The 19,815-nt window shown below is 38.6% G+C and overlaps 1 protein-coding gene across 4 annotated transcripts in view; it reads right to left on the minus strand.

The window, feature by feature from the left end:
• TNFAIP8 (TNF alpha induced protein 8) overlaps nucleotides 1-19,815 on the minus strand; it is a 56,179-nt gene that overhangs the window by 18,453 nt on the left and 17,911 nt on the right. The window contains exon 1 of one of the 4 annotated variants that reach the window (XM_054003780.1): nucleotides 15,068-15,100. The exons of 1 other annotated variant lie outside the window; for it this stretch is intronic. In XM_054003780.1, the coding sequence (XP_053859755.1) occupies nucleotide 15,068 (1 nt within the window). In that variant the 5' untranslated portion in view covers nucleotides 15,069-15,100. Of the gene's footprint in view, nucleotides 1-1,929; nucleotides 2,032-2,136; nucleotides 2,438-15,067; nucleotides 15,101-19,815 lie in introns of those variants that run through there. 2 more of the 4 variants (XM_054003781.1, XM_054003778.1) reach the window with 2 other exon arrangements.

The following is a 19,815-nucleotide window of genomic DNA, read 5'->3' on the forward strand; positions in this document are numbered from 1 at the left end:
TGAATTTGTAAAGCATCCATTTTCTTTATGCAAAAAAACAAAGTTTCTTCATGAAACAGAGCTTATTGAAAACCTCTTGACTATTTTATGCTACATACACGGAATCACTACCAATACAGTATGTGACTGCATTTTTCAGTATTTTATGCTTCCATAAATGTTCAATCAGACTAAGCAAAGTAGTGTGACAGCTGCAATTCTACATTTTTACCTGTTAATCCCAGTTTTTATTCACATACAAACTTTTCTCATGCATTTTCTAAATTGTTATTTTAAAGATGTGATTACAGGGATACATTTACAGAATGACTGAAAAACCTTCTCAGTGACATCTGTACCTCATCTTCCCACAGTGGTTACTGTTTCATTTTCCATTCTAACACATTAAGAACAAAGAACAGAAAAACCCAAATATTCCCCAAGTTCAAAATAACTAATCAAAAAGCTACCTTTTTTTTCCTGTCTCAGACACCTGCTTCAAAAGCTTTTTTCAGCATTAAAATCCTGGCACCTCAAATTGTTTATGAAGAAATGCAAAGAAAGCCAAATCTATTTAAAAATCAGTCATCTAAGAAGGTAAGACATTTCTTCAAACAATAAAATTTGCATTTCAAATATAGCCAGCTTCGTAAAACTGTCTGGAGCTTCCTGTATGAAACCAGATGATCTTTCCTGCTGTGGCATTCAAGCAGATCTCTCCTGCTGTAAAACTGAGGGAGAATGTTCACATATTCTCTTTTTCAAACTTTCAAAAGAGAAATAATTTTTACAGTTCTCCTTTTCACTAAATCTGTCCTACAGAATCTTCTTGGAAAAAAAAGAAAAAAAGGGAAAAAAGATAAGCTGCCTTTTGGTTCAGCTGTTCATTTGACAAGAAGAAAAATACAAAGATTATTCTTATCAAAACAGAGGCTATTGGGCTCCATTACCTACCAGGTTCTACCAGCATTATTAGTATTAATTCTGATTCAGTGCAAGGACAGCTTTTTGCAAATCAACAAAATCCTCTTTTAAGCAAGTCAACAGATGCCCCTGGTAATGTTATATTCAAATGAAGGAAGTTGCACAGACTCTGAGGGGAAAACCACCTGAAACATTCTGAAAAGTTCTTGTTTTCACCAAATACAAAATGCTTAGGTCGCCTGATTGCTTTTCTGTTGGGGCTTTTTAAGTTGTTTTTCTCAGCCATACTAGATCTCTGTATGTTTGAGTCCCCCTAATGACTTTGTGTAACCATGAAACATCAATTCTATTCTAAGAAATCCAGCATACAACTCCACCACTGCCCTCATCTATATAAATGCTCTTTTGTGTATAGGCACTTTCAGGAAATTGCCCTCCTCCTCCCCCGCTTGCTCCCCACTGTCCGAATCGCTCTCACACCACCGCCCCCCCCCCCCCCATCAACACCAGGGAATAATTGTATTTTTGTTGGAGCGCTTCCAGCCCCTCCACACGTTCCAGTCCAGGAGCAGCAGCACACTGTAGCTTTGGCACGCTCCTCTGTTTTAACACGCACACATACGAACACTCATCCACAAGGAACTAAGTGGCATCAACCTTATTCCCAAAATAATGACCTTTCACTTCTCCCCATGCAACTTCCTCTTTTGCTGAAAAAGTGCTTCCAAATTAAAGAAATCTTCCTCTTTCGACATTTGACTACCAGTGTTTTGAAACAGTTTCTTACATTTATCTGTACTCTACGTGTGAGTAAATTACCGTTGCCGAGACAGATACCCCTGGGATGCCAACACTTCGGTCACTTCATATCCTACAAAATCGCCAGGACTTCCAACACTTTTGCAAGGCCTTTTCCCCTCCCCTTTGAATACCCGAAAGCTGAAGAGAGCAGAAATTCTCCTCCATGCTCAGAGAAGCAGCGTGCGTATTTCCTCTCCTGCGAAAATAAACAGTTAAGAACCGTACCTTCTTTGGGTTCATCGGCTTCTGAGCTCATGGTGTCAGGCAAGGCTCTGGGGACCAGATTGACGCTGACGTGCGCGCTGAGATGCAGCCGCAAGTCAACTTCTCTCCCTCTCTCGCTCTCTCTCTCAGAATGGGAAAGAAAAAAAAAAAAAAAGAGAGAGAGAGGGTTGGGGTTTTGAGGGGAAAAGTCTACGAATCACAACTAACCTACTTGAAAAGGATCCCGCCCCTTCAGCTGCGCACAGTGTTTGTCGGAAAAGAAAAAGCACCTTCACACAAACCCCGATTTTACTCGCCAGCTGTTGCCGTTTCTGAATCTTATTCTCCCCAGTCTGTAGGAAGGGTGGAGTTTTCACTTGTTGCAGCTTGCCAATGTGGTATGAGAAAGCAAGAAGGAGAGGCCAAAAAAGCCCTGAGTGCAAAGCAGCGTCTGATTGCCATGACTGACAATCACACTGGGGCTCCCTTAACTTGCAGGAAAATCTATTTTAGATCGTTTTGGTTTTAAGCCTAAATTGTACATTTCAACACTGTTTGCTATCTGGAATTACTTCTGCAGCCTCCGTAATTACACTGACTAATTCTGGATGACTTAATAGGTGCTTAAAGATGAGAAGTAGCAACCTTCTTTCAGGCAGTTACGCAAAATAGTTTTCTTTCACTCATGCTCAGTGCACGGTGCCATCTACCCTGAGACTAGCATTTCACCTTACATTCTACGAAAAACTACCTGGATTCTTTGTGTTATAGTTACCCCACATCCCAGAAAAGATTGATGTTTTTAACTACTACACAATACAGTTTTACAGCAAGAGATCAGGGGTCTTTAGCAGCCACATTCCAGTTTGCAATGCGTCGCACATGCCTAGAGTGCAAAATCAGGGGAATTAACTTGGAAGCCAGTTCTCAGTTAGCACAGCCTCCAGTAAAATCATTGTCCTAGGGAACCTTCTTTCCCTACTTACTCATTTAATGGATTTTTAGCACAATGAACAGGAGAAAACCTCGCTGGAAACATGACTGCTCTGACAAAGGAGAGGTGTGATCCCTCAAGTGAAAGCCTGATGGCACTGCCAGCTCCAACGTGCAATCAAATTCCCACCTACCCCTCTGTCTCACAGGGTTAAATGTGTGGGCCTGAAGGGCTGTCAGGGTCTCCCGGAGGTAACATCATTAACAGCTATTGACAGTTAGCAAATGTCTTACTGGAGTCAAGTAGAAATAAGTGTATTTGTATTTCATGGTGAAGTCAGAAAGAGCCAAAGCTGCTAGCTGCTCTGCACTGAGGTACAGAGGAGAAAAACCCAAACTGTTCAGATTGTAACATTCCCTTATACTCGTTAAGGCTTAAACACTCACAAAGTTGTGAAGACCAGATATAGGTAGAATGGTCTTGTAAATAACAGATACAGTATGAATTCTTTACCTACAGCAAATCTGTTCCATGGACTGGCATAAATAACACTTCAGAATGTTAGCACTTCTATCCTATTTGCAGTTATTTTATTGCAAGGACTGTCCTTTGCATGTACTCCTCCCACACCTAGGAAAGACAGGTTTCATTTTATTTAAAGGCTTTGGTGACACTGCCAATTTCTTGTTTTGCAATACACATACATAACTCCATGGGTTCCTTAAGGTTACTTAAGAAGCTAGCTGTCTTCTGCAGGCCTTATCATCTCCTGTGGTGTACAACGCTGCATTCTTGAAAGCGCAGAAAATGAAATTGAATATTACCCTAACTACATCACTGGAGTAGCTAAAGAAGCCACATTTTCAAAATAAAAAAAGGAAAAAAATTAAAAGTACTAGTTAAGGGTAGTTAGGAGATTAAAACAAATCAAAAAACTTCACACAGAATAGACAAGGAACAGGAAGAAACATGAGGTTAGTCCAGAAGAACAGCAATAGTCTCTGGGATCCATTAATCAAAGGAAGTGTTGTAGAGAAATAGGAATATAAGCCAGCATCAAGATCCCTGCATGATCAGATGTACATATTAGATGGATACCTTTTGTTATTTTAAATGACAGACAGACAGATAATAAGACTTATGATTAAATGTCAGCAAGTTCTGGAAATCATGATTTCTCAAATCTCTCAGAAACTTTATACCTCACTGGATAGATAATGAAAATACGGTGATTTTATTTAGTTTCTTCCATACAAAATCAAAATCACATCTCCTCATGCTGTGTGGTTACTCCTGCATACAGGATCTCAATTCAGACTCAAGAAACTGGTTTTTCTTTCACTTTGGTTGTTAGGCTTCTTAAAAATACATGCACTGGCTGAAAAGACTCTAACCTGGCCAAAGACTGGTTAGGTATGTAATTTTCTGCTCTCAGGTCAAGCAGGAACTTGTACTGGCATACAACAATGGGACATTATCACCTTTAACAGAGTCTGCACCTGAAGAGGGTCCCATGGAGAGCCAGCTGGAGTAATGACACTCAAACCAATATGGCTAGATGCCATCCTCCTTTATTGTCTAATTTATCCATATTTTATACCTTATTGCCTTACATAATACAATAGCTAATTAACATTCATTGGCTAACGTAATATAATTACATATACAAGTCACTTACTGATTGGCTGTTATACTACAAGTGTCTGATCAGGTTATAGTACGTGACAGTTTTCAGCATCCAGCATTGGCTATTGTATTTGTACAAAGCTTATTGTCTTCTCAAGGATGTCCTAAATACTTCTAAAATAACTAAAGTATCTCTGTAATCTGCAGGCCAGGGTTGTCCAGTTTATGCAAAGAAATAACATCAAATCTGCAGGCCAGGGTTGTCCAGTTCCTGCAAAGAAATACCATCAGGGATATCATGCCCTTGTTCCATGAGAAATTCCTCTACATGCACCTAATCAACTTTAATTATTGTCCTTAGAAAGACAGCAACAGTAATAGAATGAGGCAGGTTAAAATTAAGCAGAGTCTGTGAAAAACACTGGAGCCCAGGTAATAGATGACACTACATCTACAGGGAAGTGACATTTATGAAAGTATCCAGATTGAACTGGATCCCATGGTGAGTAAAAAGCCTGGAAACCCCAAAAAGTTCCTCTTTAAAAGTAAACTGTGCCTGTGATTTGGAATAGGAATGACAAAAAAAGAATGACAAAAATTCCAGAAATATAATTAGTAGGCGCAGCTAAATTTAATAGGACAGGTTGTCTTACAGAAAAGTACCTTCCTACAATGAAGGCCTAAAACTCACCACACACTTGGGCAGACACTGTCGTGGAGAGAAGGCCAGAATTCCTACAGGAAAATGAATTAATCTGTGTGCAACACCAGAAAAAAAAAAAAAAAAAAAAAAAGGGCTGACATATTTCAGTGGCTAAAAGCCTGAAAGCTTCAAAGCTGGGTAAGACAGGGTCCTTTCCACCCTTCTCTGCTGAAAAAAAACAACCAACTTTTGGTTTTACTTTGCAAAAAAAAAAAATTAGCTAGTTTGGGTTTGGCTTGGCTTTTAACTCATCATCTGTAAATTGTCCTGACTTCTGCTAAACCCTAAGGGAGGGTCACCACAGCAAAAGCAGACTAGAGCCAAGCCCTGGCTTACTACAGTAGTACATGGGGAATTGTGAAGGGATGGGTCAGCACATACCCCATCCAGCTCAAAACCCTGCTTATGTTTTGTGTCACAATCCATTCTGAGACAGCTCTCTTTACACAAGGATTTGTCCATTAGATACAGAAGTTGCAAATACAGTGATGCATTTTTAAAGTATATAACAGAAATAATAGGCATCTTATCAGAAAAAAATAAAAAAAGTGCTAAAATTGCTGTCAAGACGACTCTGAAATGCCAAAAAAATCTATAATATTTTGTTTCTTAAAAAAAAGAGGAAGCAGCACCACTAACAGAAAAATATCACCAAGAAGCTTTCAAAAGGAGGCAGCTGCCACAGAAGCAAGACTAAATCCTCTACTGTGAGAAAAAAACCCTGTACAGCTCTAGAACAGTTCTAGAAAGAAGGATATGGTAATGTCCACAACTCTTCAGACTTTACACATTCATGGGATTTTTAAATAAAAACCCAAACTTCCCCATATTTTGTTAACATAATTAAAGTTGTCTGGTGAATATCTTCTGCTCTTCCAGAATGTCACATTCAATGGATTGCAAACATTTAAACAATAAAAAATAAGATCTATGCCCAACTACAATCCCCTGACACAGATGATAGTCACCAGTCCTTTTCCCTAAGTCACTGTCTCTTTTACTGACTGTAACTTACTGAATTACTTGAAGCCACATGACAGACCTTGATAGCAGCTGAGATCTGGATTTCCCACCATACTCCCAATTGTGAGGAAAAGGTGACAAGTAAACACTGCATGTGATATGGAATAGGAGGGGCAAAACAAAGAATGACAAAAACTCTAAAAATAGAATCAGTAGACACAACAACATTTTGTAGGGCAGATTTTCTTACAGAAAACAAAAGTAAGTTCCTACAATGAAGGGCTTAAACCCCACCACACATATGGACAGATAATGCTGCAGAGGGCAGGACAGAATTCCTAGAGGAAAAAAACACGGAAAACTTTTGCCATTTCTCCTTTTAGCTGCAATAAGCTGTTGTACCTATTTCTGACATTAGAAGTTTGGGTTAACAGATTTTCAGCTTCTGAGGCTCTTCAATGTGTGTGGATTATGGATATATGATTCAAGTTTTCAAACAGGATAAGGAGAACATTGGATACTATCCTGAATCACTCACATATATTAATTTTTTTATGTATACAATTTTCAAAATGTACTGGGAAATTATGTGCCACAGAATAATGCATTTCACTAATTCTCAGGAGTTTTGAATTTTTCTCGAACTAATGTTCTGAGAGGGAACAAGATGTAAGATTGTTATGTGTAAGTCTAAAACCTTCCAAGCAGAAAAAAGGGTATCATCTCTGGTCTGCTATAGGATACATGTAGGGAATCTCCAAACATGCTGACCTCTCATAAGGGCAACCAGATGCTAACACAGTATCTCAGGAAAAAAAAACCAAACATATAAATAATGTTGTTTTTTTCCTCATAGAAATAAGAGGAAACTTGTTAAATTCAAGTCTGGAAGCCACTCTGAGATATCATTAGGAAATTAACAACTGCTTCTGCAAGTCATGCCTTAATAACTTGCAGATTTTCCCTGAAAGACCTTTTTGTAGAAGTTACTGATTGAGTAAGCAGGCAAAGACAGCACAGAGGCTTGTCCTTGACTTGCTCCTTTCCTGCATCCCTTCCAGTACCACTACAACCTTTTCCTCAGGCAGTCAGATCATAATTGCACTGAGTTTCAAGATGCACAGATTTATAAAACAGGAAATATTTTTGTTTTCTAGCACTTCTCTATAAGTTCAGACTGGTGGGTGAGCTCTCAGAACACTTAGATCTTGCAGCACAAAAGCAGGTTCTGCTGCCTCTTCCAGCACTGTCCATCTCCTCTCCCAGGATGCAGAAATCCACCTGCCAAGCTCTCAGGTGCCCAAGGGTGAAGCGCTGACCTGCAGTCTGTGCCCTCTGCTGATGCCACACAAGGGCATGAGGCTGCATGCAGACGTGTGTTCAGGATGGGGCATGGGGAGGGTGTGGAGAGAGTGGTACAGTCACAGAAAAAAACGTGAAGTTTCAGCTTTCTTGCTGAAACAAAGAATTGTATTATGCCCACTTTATCTAAGTTGTTCTGCTTTCAGTTACACACAAACAGTTGCAAGCAGACCAAGCAAACCAGGCAAACCAAGAAGTTTATTTTAAAGTTATTTCCTAACACAGAGGAAAAGCAACACCATCTGTAGCTGTATTACTTCTACTATTGCAAAAGAAAGTGCAATATGCACTGTCCGTGAGGTGTGAACACAGCAAAACCAAATTCCAGCTCTTACGCAATTTAATTATTTTGGACTTGAGTAAAAAAAAAATTATCTTGATTAGCTGTGTGATTTTAATAGCACTGTTTATATAGCTCTGTAGATAAGAATGTTAGGTACAATACCCTATCTGTTGCTGTAACCAGACTTTACTACTGTTTTATTTTCTACCAGAAACAAGACATACTTCAAGATAACCTAGACTGTGCGTAGTTTATGAATAATGTAAAAAATACTGTTTTCAGCAATATTCAGGGATTCCATATAACAGCACAACTCTAACATCTCAGTTACATATGATGCAGAATTTTAAACCAATTTTTCTATATGCACATAAACTATCAGGTAGTTTTTATCTTAGGAAAATTCAGCCCACTGAAAGACAGAGAAACAAAATAAATAAAAAATTAGCAGGTTGAGCTGTAATCCAGATCTGAAACATATGTGTACTCCTGGGTTTGGTCTGATCGTTGCTGCTTGTTATTCCTTAAATCATTATTTCCCCTTTGCCCAGCGGACTTCAGATGCATGCAGATGGTCTGGTTTCAGCACTTGCTGGAACATTCACAATACCCCCACCTGTTGGGGAAACCCATGAATGATACTCTAGCGTCTGCTTCTACCATGTGGTTGATAAATTATAGAAGTTAACAACTATAATTTAACAAATTATAAAAACATGTCATTGTCACCTGATAATTTTACTAGGAGATCACTCAATGGCATTTGCACCATGCTTTGCATCCAGCACTTCATTCTATTCTTCTCCTCACCCCCCATGCTGCCCTCCTTTCCTTTTTCTAGACCTTCCTGTTAAAACATCTGTTCTCCACCTGCTATTGGTGGTCTGAGGGCTGTCCATACTTTCATTTCCAAAAGATAAAAGCAAAATATGACAAATCTGGTGCTGAATGAACCCACACCACACTGCTGGTGTGGCCCTTCAGAGTGAGCAAAATCTAGGGCTTCACCACAAAGTAAGATGTATAAAAGTGTGTCTGAAGACCTCCTTTTGACAATGAATCAGCCAAATGAGCAGCAGTATGGGGTAACAAAGGAATTCACAACAAGCCTACCAAGTGAGGGATCGGAAAAAGCAGCATGATGGGTGACAGATCCTGGATTCCATATGGATGCAGTTAAACTTCCCCAATAGACAGTCCTCATCCCAGCTCTTCTCCCCAACAGAAAATGTAGAGGGCAGGAAGATACATGCCCAAAAGGCTCCATAAAGTTGAATCTGCTTTATATTGAACATAATTTTGCTACAACATTTGACAGTCCCATCTCTGCAATACCCATGACCACATTTATAAATACTCAGAGCTGACAGCACAAAAAGACAACATGATAGTAACCACCCTGCAAACTGTCAAGACAGCATGCAGTGTGCATCTTCCAAACTGCTGTTCTTGACACAAACATGCTGGTATTTTAAGCTTCCAAATAGTGACAACAGTTGTTTTTAAGCTATTATGGACTCTACTCAAAAGCTCCTGTGGTTAAAAGGTGAGTAAACTCCTTCAGTTAGCCTCAAAATGAAGCTTTCTTCTTAAATTTTAGCTGCATCTCTCATTAATTGTTGGATTATCAGTCTCAGCACAGGCCTGATGGGATGGTGGCCTAGACTGATCCCTACCTTTCAACCTCACAATAATCATTATTTGTTACAGAACAGCACATTGCCAGGGTACAAGACTCTAAGCTCAGAAAGAGTTTCACTGGTGTATCTTTTTTCTTTCAAGATCAGTCTGAAAATTCCCACACAAAACAACACTGTATCTTCTGAGATGTGAATTCTGATGTAATTCTGATTTCTTGTCTGTACATATTATGTTGCCAAAACCCACTAATAATAAGTGGTCTTATTGTAGTCACACAGATATTGTGCACTGAGAGTAGCTAACTTATCCAGAAGTTAGCAGCTAGTGAAGACAAGTTTTCAGTGCATAAACAAGCATAAAACAATTTCTCAAGAGTGAACGTATCAAATAACATTCAATGGCTTGGTTGTTATTGCCATGGCTTAGCCCCAGCTGGCAACTGATCCCCACAACGCCATTTGCTCACTCCTACCTGAGGGCAGAGGAGAGAACTGGAAGGCCAAAAGTGAGAAAACTCATGGGTTGAGATACAGACAGTTTAATAGGCAAAGCAAAAGCTGCACACACAAAGCAAAGCAGAACAATGCACCACTTCCCATGGGCAGGGAGGTAGGTGTTCAGCCATCTCCAAGACAGCTGGGTAACAGTGGTTGGGAAGTAACAGGTAACAGTGTCTTGGGAAGGCAGATGTTATTGCTCTGAATGTCCCTCTCTTCCCTCCTCTTCCCCCAGCTTTATATGCAGAGCCCAACACCATATGGTCTGAAATATCCCTCTGGTCAGTTTGGGCCAGTTGTCAAGTTATGTCCTGTCCCAACTTCTTGTGCAGCCCTGAACCACTTGCTGGTGGGGTGGGTGAGGAGCTGAAGAGGCCTTGGCTCTGTGCAAGTAGTAAGGAAAATACCCCTGTACTTTCCAGCAGAAATCCAAAACACTGCCCCATACTAAGTACTGTGAAGAGAATTAACTCTACCACAGCCAAAACCAGCAGAGCGGTATTGAGGAGGTATCACGGTAACAGGCCCCAGCTGGGGTAATAATTGGTATAGACTCTATGTATTTATAGAAGGTTGATGAGTTTCTTCTATTAAGAAACTTATTGGTTTTTTATATCCTAGTTCGCTACAGGTGGACTTACTTGGTTTTTTACTTAAAATATTATCACCATTGGCTAATTAAGAAACCACCCTTTGGTAAATAAATTTTTGTAACACATTTTACATGTTCACAATACCAGGTGTAGCAAGTTAAGATAAGAATTGTTTCTTATTATTTTCTCTGATCTCCTTACAGCCTTTCTCAGAATGATGTATTCTGGGAAAGCTGTATTTCTCTCTGTGGCCAGAGAGCTGCTGCCACAAGGAGATAATCAGTGACAGTTGCTGGTGGTTTGGGAATTTCATACAGGTTGTGGTGGAAGTTAAAAAGGGCCTTTTTGAGGGCCTTGCACAAAATCATGCAACATGTACTGACACTGGCTTATAGCATTGTTTCTTCAAATAGTAAATATTTCACTCACTATTTTCACTTTTTAAAGTGAACTTTTTTAAGGTCTTGTAACAGGACCACACACAAACTGCTCCTGCCAACAGTGCTATGCCAAGCAAAGAGCAGCACTGGAGAAAATGTGACCTGCATGAACAGAGGTAGGAAAATGAAATTATCTGGTCTGGTGAAGAGTACAGCAGATCAGAGCTAGTTCTGTAGTTTGGTCACACAGGAAAATAAGCTTCCCAGCAGTAGTTTATGGTATAATTCTTATGAGATATTTGCGTTACTATATGATGTTGCAGCCTTTGCAAAAATAAAAGCAAGGTCTAAGAAATCTGAGGGGCAGAGCACCAAAAACATAGATTTGAAAAAATCCCTGCACTGTAAACAGAAATCACACCACAATGTCACAGTTTCCCCAGACAAGTAGAGGGAGTCAGTGTGCTACAGAACCTGCTGACAGCACCACCACAGGCCATGAGAAGAGACACTACACCAGATCTGCTCTCAGAAAGACAGAAGCGGTATTGCTGGATGCCTGTGCATCAAAACACAGTGCTACAACAATTTTAGTTGAAAAGGGATATAAATTACAATCAGAAAATCTAGTATCACATAGCTAAAACTCAAAAAGAGCTCAAAACCAAGGTGCCTGAACTAGTGCTAAATACAGTACATTTTAAACAGTGCCACCGGAGTGTATGGCAAATAATGGCTTTTTTTTTTTTTTTATGCTGAAAGAACAGGAAACTGAAAATTATCTTAAAAAAAGGAAGGTCTCTGTTCATATAAAAGTGGTGTACATGTGGGAAAACACACTGTGTCTCAGTTTGGGAGGACTGTGTTCTAGTCCCAAGCACATAATCCAAGTATTTTGCTAATGCGTAACAATCAAACTATGCCCTTTTTCTCCAATACATCAAAGATATTAATATGCAAACAGTTAAAACACCACTTACATATCAAATGAAGATCTTATCTAGAAAAAAATTCAAATTGAAAAACCTTTAAAAATACCTATTGAATAATCTCCTTTTAGTACAAATTCAATTACGAGATTAAAAGAGAGATTTAAATGGATATTAAACCTAAGCAGGGCTTGCTCTTTAAAATTGAGTTTAGCTATAGTTCACATTCACAAACCAGATGTACCTAATTATATAGTATTCCTTCAAATAACCATATTGATTCCTGCTTGTTCCAAATTGGCTTTAAATCAGTTTATTATTTGCAGAAAGCTTAGACTGAAGCGTGAAGAATCTAGAGGAACACTTGCAAGAGCTGGTTTGTTTTTGTTTTTGTTTTTGTTTTTGTTTTTTCCCCAAAATATTAACTATGTTGAACAAGTGCTGGAATTTCAATACCTAAAGAAACTCAGGAATTCATAATTCATGGAAGTCTTTCAGCACTTGCTTTCTCTAGTTTTCATAACTAAGTCACACTTGAGAAAACAGCACTTCAAACTGCTCTAAGTGAGAGTGTCTGTCTACCAGAGCATCACCATCTCCCTCTTCTTCCTCTCCATGTACCATGCTAGCATAGGCATGTGGTGTCCTTTTACAGGATACATATAGCTAACCTTTAATTTTTTTTTCTTTTTGGCTGGGAGAATTTAAACCACAAGTAGACCTCCTTTTTTTTTTTGCAGCTAAAATTAAGTATTTGTCTCAAAAAGAAGGTCTTGGATGATTTCTAATCTAGTTATAACCACTGAAAATCCATACCTTGCTCATTTTTCCTTCTATTAAGCAAGCTTACGTTAGTGAGCAATGTTCATGCAAATTTCACATGTAAACTCTGGTTAGCGTTTGACATTGCATTAAAAATTCAGTATTGGACTTCTACTGATTGCTCTTAGATCCAATTAAAAAAAACCAAACCAACAAAACACATCAGAATTTTGCTGGACTCCAAATGAAGCATGTCTAACTTCTCAACAATTTTATCCACTTTACAGGAAACTCATACTTCAGCCCTTAGAATGCTTTAGCAACAATAACAACAGAATTTGCACTCTGGGGCTCAGTCAAACTGTATACCACTTCAAAGGGTTATTGCAAGACTTTCAGGAACTATTTCAAGTATTCAGTTTCAAAAAAAAAAAAAAAAGTGGATAACAAGATCTGAACAAGACTTCTTACTCTTGTTGCTCAATATCTTGTTTACAGAAAGCTGAATTATGGCACATACTTAAGATGATTTACTTGTTCAGGCAGATGGTCTGTCAGGGCTGTGCTTCTGCAATTCTTCCAAAAAGCTTAGGACTTTTAAGTGTTTCCAAAATCTGAAAAATCTGAGACTCAGTACGGACAATAGCTATTATCTTTGTCCACTAGAAAATAAATGGGACAAGAGAAAGAACAAAGACTGCCACTGACTCTGCACACAAGGAATGTGGCACTTGGATCAGAAATCCCACGTAACAAACTTCTGAGAGTTGCACTGAAGTCAGGTCTCTTAGAAGAGACCCACTGCCCCCCTCTGTGCATCCCACATCCATCTCACTTGGACATGTCAGTGATTGATGTAGGTCATGGAGCATTTGCTAGTGGTTCTGGCCAATGCCACAAGGTGGCAACAGCACCCTGATTAAAAAAGAGCAGGGATTCTTGAATGAGTTTTGCTCGTCTAGGGAACAGAGCAGGAAAGCACTGGCTAAAATTTCAAGCAAGAGGCTTCCCATAAGCCCTGCAATAGCATTTTATACTGCAACACACAGAAAGGCTGCAATTGTGTTTTGTACATGCTGGTATGGCAAATCTGAAGAACTAAATGTTTCTGAAGCAGTGGACGTCACCTGAAATCCCTTGGCAAAACACCAGGTAGCAGTACAAAATACCTATCATTTTTTCCCAATCCAAAACTCAGATTAGTTTGAAAAAAACTTAGTTGCATCTAGAGGATAGCTACAGTACCATGGCAATATAGCACATGATCTAGTGGTAACAGCTTAGCTCCATGAATTTGAAACCACACTAATATTTGAAGTATCACTTCAAAGTATGGATACAATTGTGCTACTCATGACGCTCACTCCTTGCTCCCAGCTTCTGTCTGCAATGACTTAGTTCAGACCTGCTCTGCCCTCTATGTTTTTCCCTTCCCTATCCTGCCTTTCCAGAAATGGGATAGTGTAACCTTCTCTTTTTTTCCATTGGAGGGGATGTGTTGTGTTACCTGTAACTCAAGTTCCCAGCTGCAAAATCAGTGCCAGCATTTCCTCTTATGAGACATGCAGGATTTGTTTTGCATGCAGAAGTGGTGGATTATCGGGGGGCACAGTGTTGAATTAAAATGCCCATCAAAAAACAGGAATGCCATGTATAAAGATTGCACATGTAACGTCAACTAGGTCTGAAAAACATCCCCAAGTATTAAGCTTTTCTTCATCTTACCTCCATGAAAAGACACTGTCTCATTAATTTTGTAAGAATTCAGATATTCAAAAGATGTTTTTCTTTTGAAAATTAAGAGCAACTCAAATGGTGGCAAAAGTATAAAGGATGTATAAAGGATGTATAAAGGATGGCATATCTAAAATTAGGTAATAGTTGTTGTTTCTCTGTCCACTGTAAGACTGCAGTTATCTGGGGCATTCCCCTTCAATATTTCTTACTATGCAGCTAATTTATAGTAACAGAGATGCCATCAGAAAAATTAGGATATTCTAGTTTAATCAGTGTTGGGTAGAGGCAATTGCCTACCATGTTTTTAGATGGGTATGAAAACAAAAATTACTAAATCTCTCTTTTCTATTTCCTGGCTGCCTTAGAGCATTTAATCCTAAATGTATGGCAAATGCATTTGAATTTCTTATGAAAAAAGATTAAGCAGGGACTGCCACCACTTAAAACATTCCCTTTACTCAAAACAATGCTAAGCAAATAAGATTTTCCCCAAAATCTTGATCTGTATTTTAAACAAATGTAGAGTTATCACGTTCTTCATCTCTGTAAGTGAAATTGAAAAAGCAAATCTCCATTACCCAAGACCAGAAATGACACGCTTGTCTTAACTGTGAAACTAAGAGACTAGTACTAAGGAACACATTAACTGAAAGCACTAAAATAGCATCTGTTTAGCACAAAGCTCATATGTTCCCTTGGCTATATAGCTGTTTCATTCAAACCAGATTTTTATAACCAAACACTCTTACTTGATCTCAATGCAGTTGTCTGTGTGTAGAAAACAGTAGCAAGTCCAGTTGATGAATAGAAAAGCAGAGATGAAATGTGGCATTATGAGGCCAGGCTACAAATATATTTGACTCAAAGCTAATGCAATGCCTTCCCAAAACAGATAATTTCAACATCCACATAACATAGCTTGTTTTTAATGTCAGGAAAAAGCCAGCAGGAACCTACCTGACAGTAAACAGTGAGCATGTTTGGGCAACATAATACTAAGGCCATCATGTTTCCCCATTTCCCGAGAGTTTGCTTTCATAATCTTCTGTGGTTTTTACTCCACAGTTTATACTGTAAATGCAGACTGACCTTCAAGCTTGTGAGCAATTCTTGACAGCTCTTCAATAGTCACTGCACAAATAATCTAATTTCTTTTCAAAATTTCTCTGGAATTTAAACACAGCAGACTCCATATGTAGATACCTGGAAATCTAGAAGTAAGTATATCAGTCTATTAAACAACGTGAATCAGGGGTTAAGAAGTGAAAACCCTGCAAAAATCACAGGCATGACAAAATAAAAACAAGAGCAGTCTTGGCCCTAATGACTGCAAGAAAGAAACAAAAATTCCAATTGTCATAATGGGTTTCTAATATTTATTCCAATATTTATCAGAAATAGGTGAAATGCAAACATTTAATAGTGAATGAATGGGCAAATACTGGAAAAAAAATTGACTACTACACTAAAATATGCAAGTATTTAAGACAAATCAAGAAATATATCTAAATATGAAACATCAAGAAAATGAATGTCATTTAAAAAAAAAATTACTACTCAAAACTGGTATTTTGTGATGACTGATGATAAACATTGTAACTTTGTCTTAGATTTGTGAACTTGATACATTTTTTTATTTCTCTAGTTTTTAAGAAGCATGCAAGTACATTCATAAAATGTTGCATTTTAAACTCATAAGGTGTAACAAATGTCAGCAGCCCCTGTATAGCTCTGGGCAACAAAGATTCTGCAGAGCCTTCGCTGACCACGGACACGTGGAGCAGCTCAGGGTATGCACTGTCTATTTCTTCCATATCCTATGAAATGTGGTATCTATGAACATCTATCCTTTGCACATGAATGCCAACTCTTTCTCTTAAATGTAGATGTAAAATTCTTCACAGAACTAGATGTACACAGGGCCAATGTGCACAACAACAACCAGAAACCACTCAGTTAATCATGTTTGTGCAACAAAGATCTGAAAGAAAGTAACATATTTGATGACCACAGAGATTTATGCTCATCTTATCTGATCTCCAATTCAAATCTACTTATGCCTTCTCACCAATTGGTTTCTAAATGAAATCAAAGCTGAACAGGGTTAGAAATGTTTGACATTGGCAGAGACTTGAAGTAAGAAAAATTTTTTATCACCTTGAAGCTCTTTCTAACATCATTATATAAATAAATGAACAAATCTCACAGATTATATTTACTCCAAATTCATGTATTAACAGTCTCCATTCACAGAAAGGACTTGTTTCAGAGGTCCAGGACATGAAATTTTTGGGGGACACAGGTACTACCTTTCCTCTCTCCAGACAGGAACTAGGACTTCATGCATGTCAGCTTCTACTATCACCAGGAAGTCCTTGCCCAGCCTACTGGTGGTTGTGAATTCCATGTAAACTGATCAGCTCTTTTTGAGGGTGCTGACGTCTGATCCAGGGTGTGTGCTGAAGTCCCGTGGTGAATAAGACAGCAGTTCTTTCCTCCCCAAATTTTTTTATGGCAAAACCCTCATGTATAAAGCTACAGATTTTCCATTTCACATACTATGGGTTTCATAGAGTAAAAACACTGTAACTACAAATGTCTGCTCTAAAATTGGCTGCACAGGTAAGTTAATTTTTCACAGATGGTTTATACTAAAACTCAAACTAGATATAAATGTTATTTTGACTAAACAAGACAAATGAAACTGAATCTTTTGCATCTCAGCAGAACTACCAACCCCAACAAATAAATAGTATCTGTTTCTGCACTGAACCAGAGATAAGCTGTTGATCAAAGAGTCTGATAAACCTCCAGGGAAGGAAAATGGTTAGCAACATTATGAAAGATAAAGTCCAGGTAGTGACAAAAACCATCCACAGTTAACATCTGTGAAGGTACCCATAAGCCTCCTTTTTAACTGTATTTGTGATACCTCATAGTCTCTTAAAATGAAATATGTATTTCTATTTTTATATACGTGATTACTAGTGATTACAACATTTTTGGGGATCAGTTTCATTACAAAAATTAAGTAATTGAGTTTGAGGCCAAACACTTGAATATATTCAGCACCCCATCACAAGCCTGTGCTATCATTCTGGTCTGCATTAACCTTGATTTACTATAAAATAAGACAGCAGTATTAAACAACTCCCCACCTGGTTGGCTGTTCAGAAATAGTCCTAAGACATGCACACTTCATCCATAAAACCAAGTGCTTTCAAATGCCACTCTGCTGTATTCCTAAATGTTTATGTTATCAGTAACCAATATCTTGGTTGACAGAGATACTGTCTACTCACGTTATAACTAAGCATGACTGGAACTGCAGGGGCAGATGTGCTCACGTTTCCTCCCTCTAGGAGGACACAAGTAGCTGGATCATGCTGCTGCACTCTTGGTTTCTTCACAATCTTTAAATATCAAAATCAGTTGACAGCACTTGAGGCAGAACGACAGAGGACAGTGAATACAGATATGGAATGCATCTGGAGTTATCTGTAGTTATCAATAAATAGCCCTCACATCTCCTTCAGGTAAGTGCTCATTCATGCTCCCAGCCTTCTACTCCAGAGGAAAAAGGTTGCTCAGGGCTGCAGCCTTGAAAGACTCTTTAGCAAAAGACATCAATGCCTATCTGAGGCCTGTCTAAGGTGCCCCATGAAACACTATCCCTGGAAACAAGAAAATACCAAGGAACTCTGGTATTTTCTGAGGCCTGACAGGAAGTCAGGGTGTGGCATGTGTTGGCTACCCCTGTGTTTAAAACTGACAAGCAAATCTCATGAGGCTGAGAAACCCCCACATTAATGAGGCTAAAACCATCTAGCTGATAAGGGTAAGCACTGGGGAAGGGAAGCTGTCCCAGCATTCCCAGGACTTCTGAGTATTTTTGTATATGAGGCAGAAATGCTCAGTAGGAACTCGTACCTCAGACTGAGAAGGGGAGAAGGCACCCAGTTGTGGTGCTAGGAATCCATGGGCTCAGAAACTGAAAAGCCATTACTTATTATAGTCAAAAAGAAAGGTAAAGCTTAGGAGTACTTATTTAAAGTCCTTTTTTTTTTCAACTTTTGTGCTGGGTCTCTCACTAGTAGCCCAGATGTTTAACGAAACTGAGTTGTCTTGTAAGACAACCTTCCAAAAGTCATTGTCTTCCCTACGAAGGATAAAGATCTCGCTGTTCTGTTTATGTGATACATTATGATTGCTAACTGTCAACACTGAAGCATGACAGTTGTTCTTTCAGTTTGGAAAACACTAGACATCCCTCCACACTGCATGGAGCTGCTGTGCAGGGGTACACAGAAATGCTGTGCTGAGGAAAGCAGCTTCCACATAATCCAAATCTGGATGGGTCAATCCTCTACAAAACTTTGTCTTGCCTTGCAGCATCCAAAAAGAATTCAGAATTCTCAGAACATCAATCCCAGCTTTTGTCAGGGACTTCTGATGCCCTGCATCATTTTATGGAGAACATGGCATGAGATACTATGTCAGCTGATGACATCACACACTCCACTATATCAAAAACATGAGGAGGGATGTTCATCATGATATAGCTGCAACTAAATGGAAATTTTGCAATCTGTGTCCAAATGCAGAGCAGAAGAAGGAAGAAACCACATCCTTTCTGGCAGGAGTCCAAAGATGTGGTGGTGAGATGCAGTTGGAGGCAAAGACATAAAGACAGTCTCTATAAACAACAGCACTGCTTCCTTTTGTGAATATATATGGACAAGTACAACTGGTCATAACATTAAATAAGAGATGCAGTGTTTGCTAAATTCTGGCTTAGTTTCTTTCAAAGACAGTACAGAAAATGAAGGGGAACTCCTCAAGGGCACAGTTCTATCTTTGCTGTTGTGACTCCAGCACCTCTTATAGGGAAAATTCAAAGCACGGTGATCTTCTGGAATAGTATTGGAGTCAGCTTAAATATTGTAATACTAGACAAAAGTTATTTGAAATACTTATGGACTAGCACTTAATAATTTGTTTTAATTTACAGTAGTTAAGGGATATAAAAATAGGAGTTATCTGTTTATATTGTACAAGTAAATCTGAAATTAGAAAAAAGTTATATTAATTTATAAGGCAATCAAAATATCTATTTTTGTTCTTTTATGTCAATGAAAAAAATAAATCCCTAAACAATCTACTCTTCAAGCATCTCTTGAAGAAGCTGGGAAAAATCCTGAACAGTAAAATCATACATCTATGTCTCCAGCACTCTGGTTCAGCAGATAATTAAATACAAATGTAATAGGGAAGAAAACCACAGCATCTTGGCTTCTGTGAACTGTCCTGTTTTGTTGAAATACCTCTGTCACAATAAATGCTATTTTAAATCACCTTTTGTACTGTGGATTTTAGAGAAGCAAAGAACTACAGCAAAAACTCAGTATTCAGTCTAGTCAGCTTAAGAAATACTATCATTTTAGCTTTCTCATGTATTTTGAAAAGGAGACTGAAGATCAGGATTTAAGACTACCAG

The sequence above is a fragment of the Vidua macroura genome, chromosome Z, assembly GCF_024509145.1.
Source record: "Vidua macroura isolate BioBank_ID:100142 chromosome Z, ASM2450914v1, whole genome shotgun sequence".
NCBI lineage: Eukaryota > Metazoa > Chordata > Aves > Passeriformes > Viduidae > Vidua > Vidua macroura.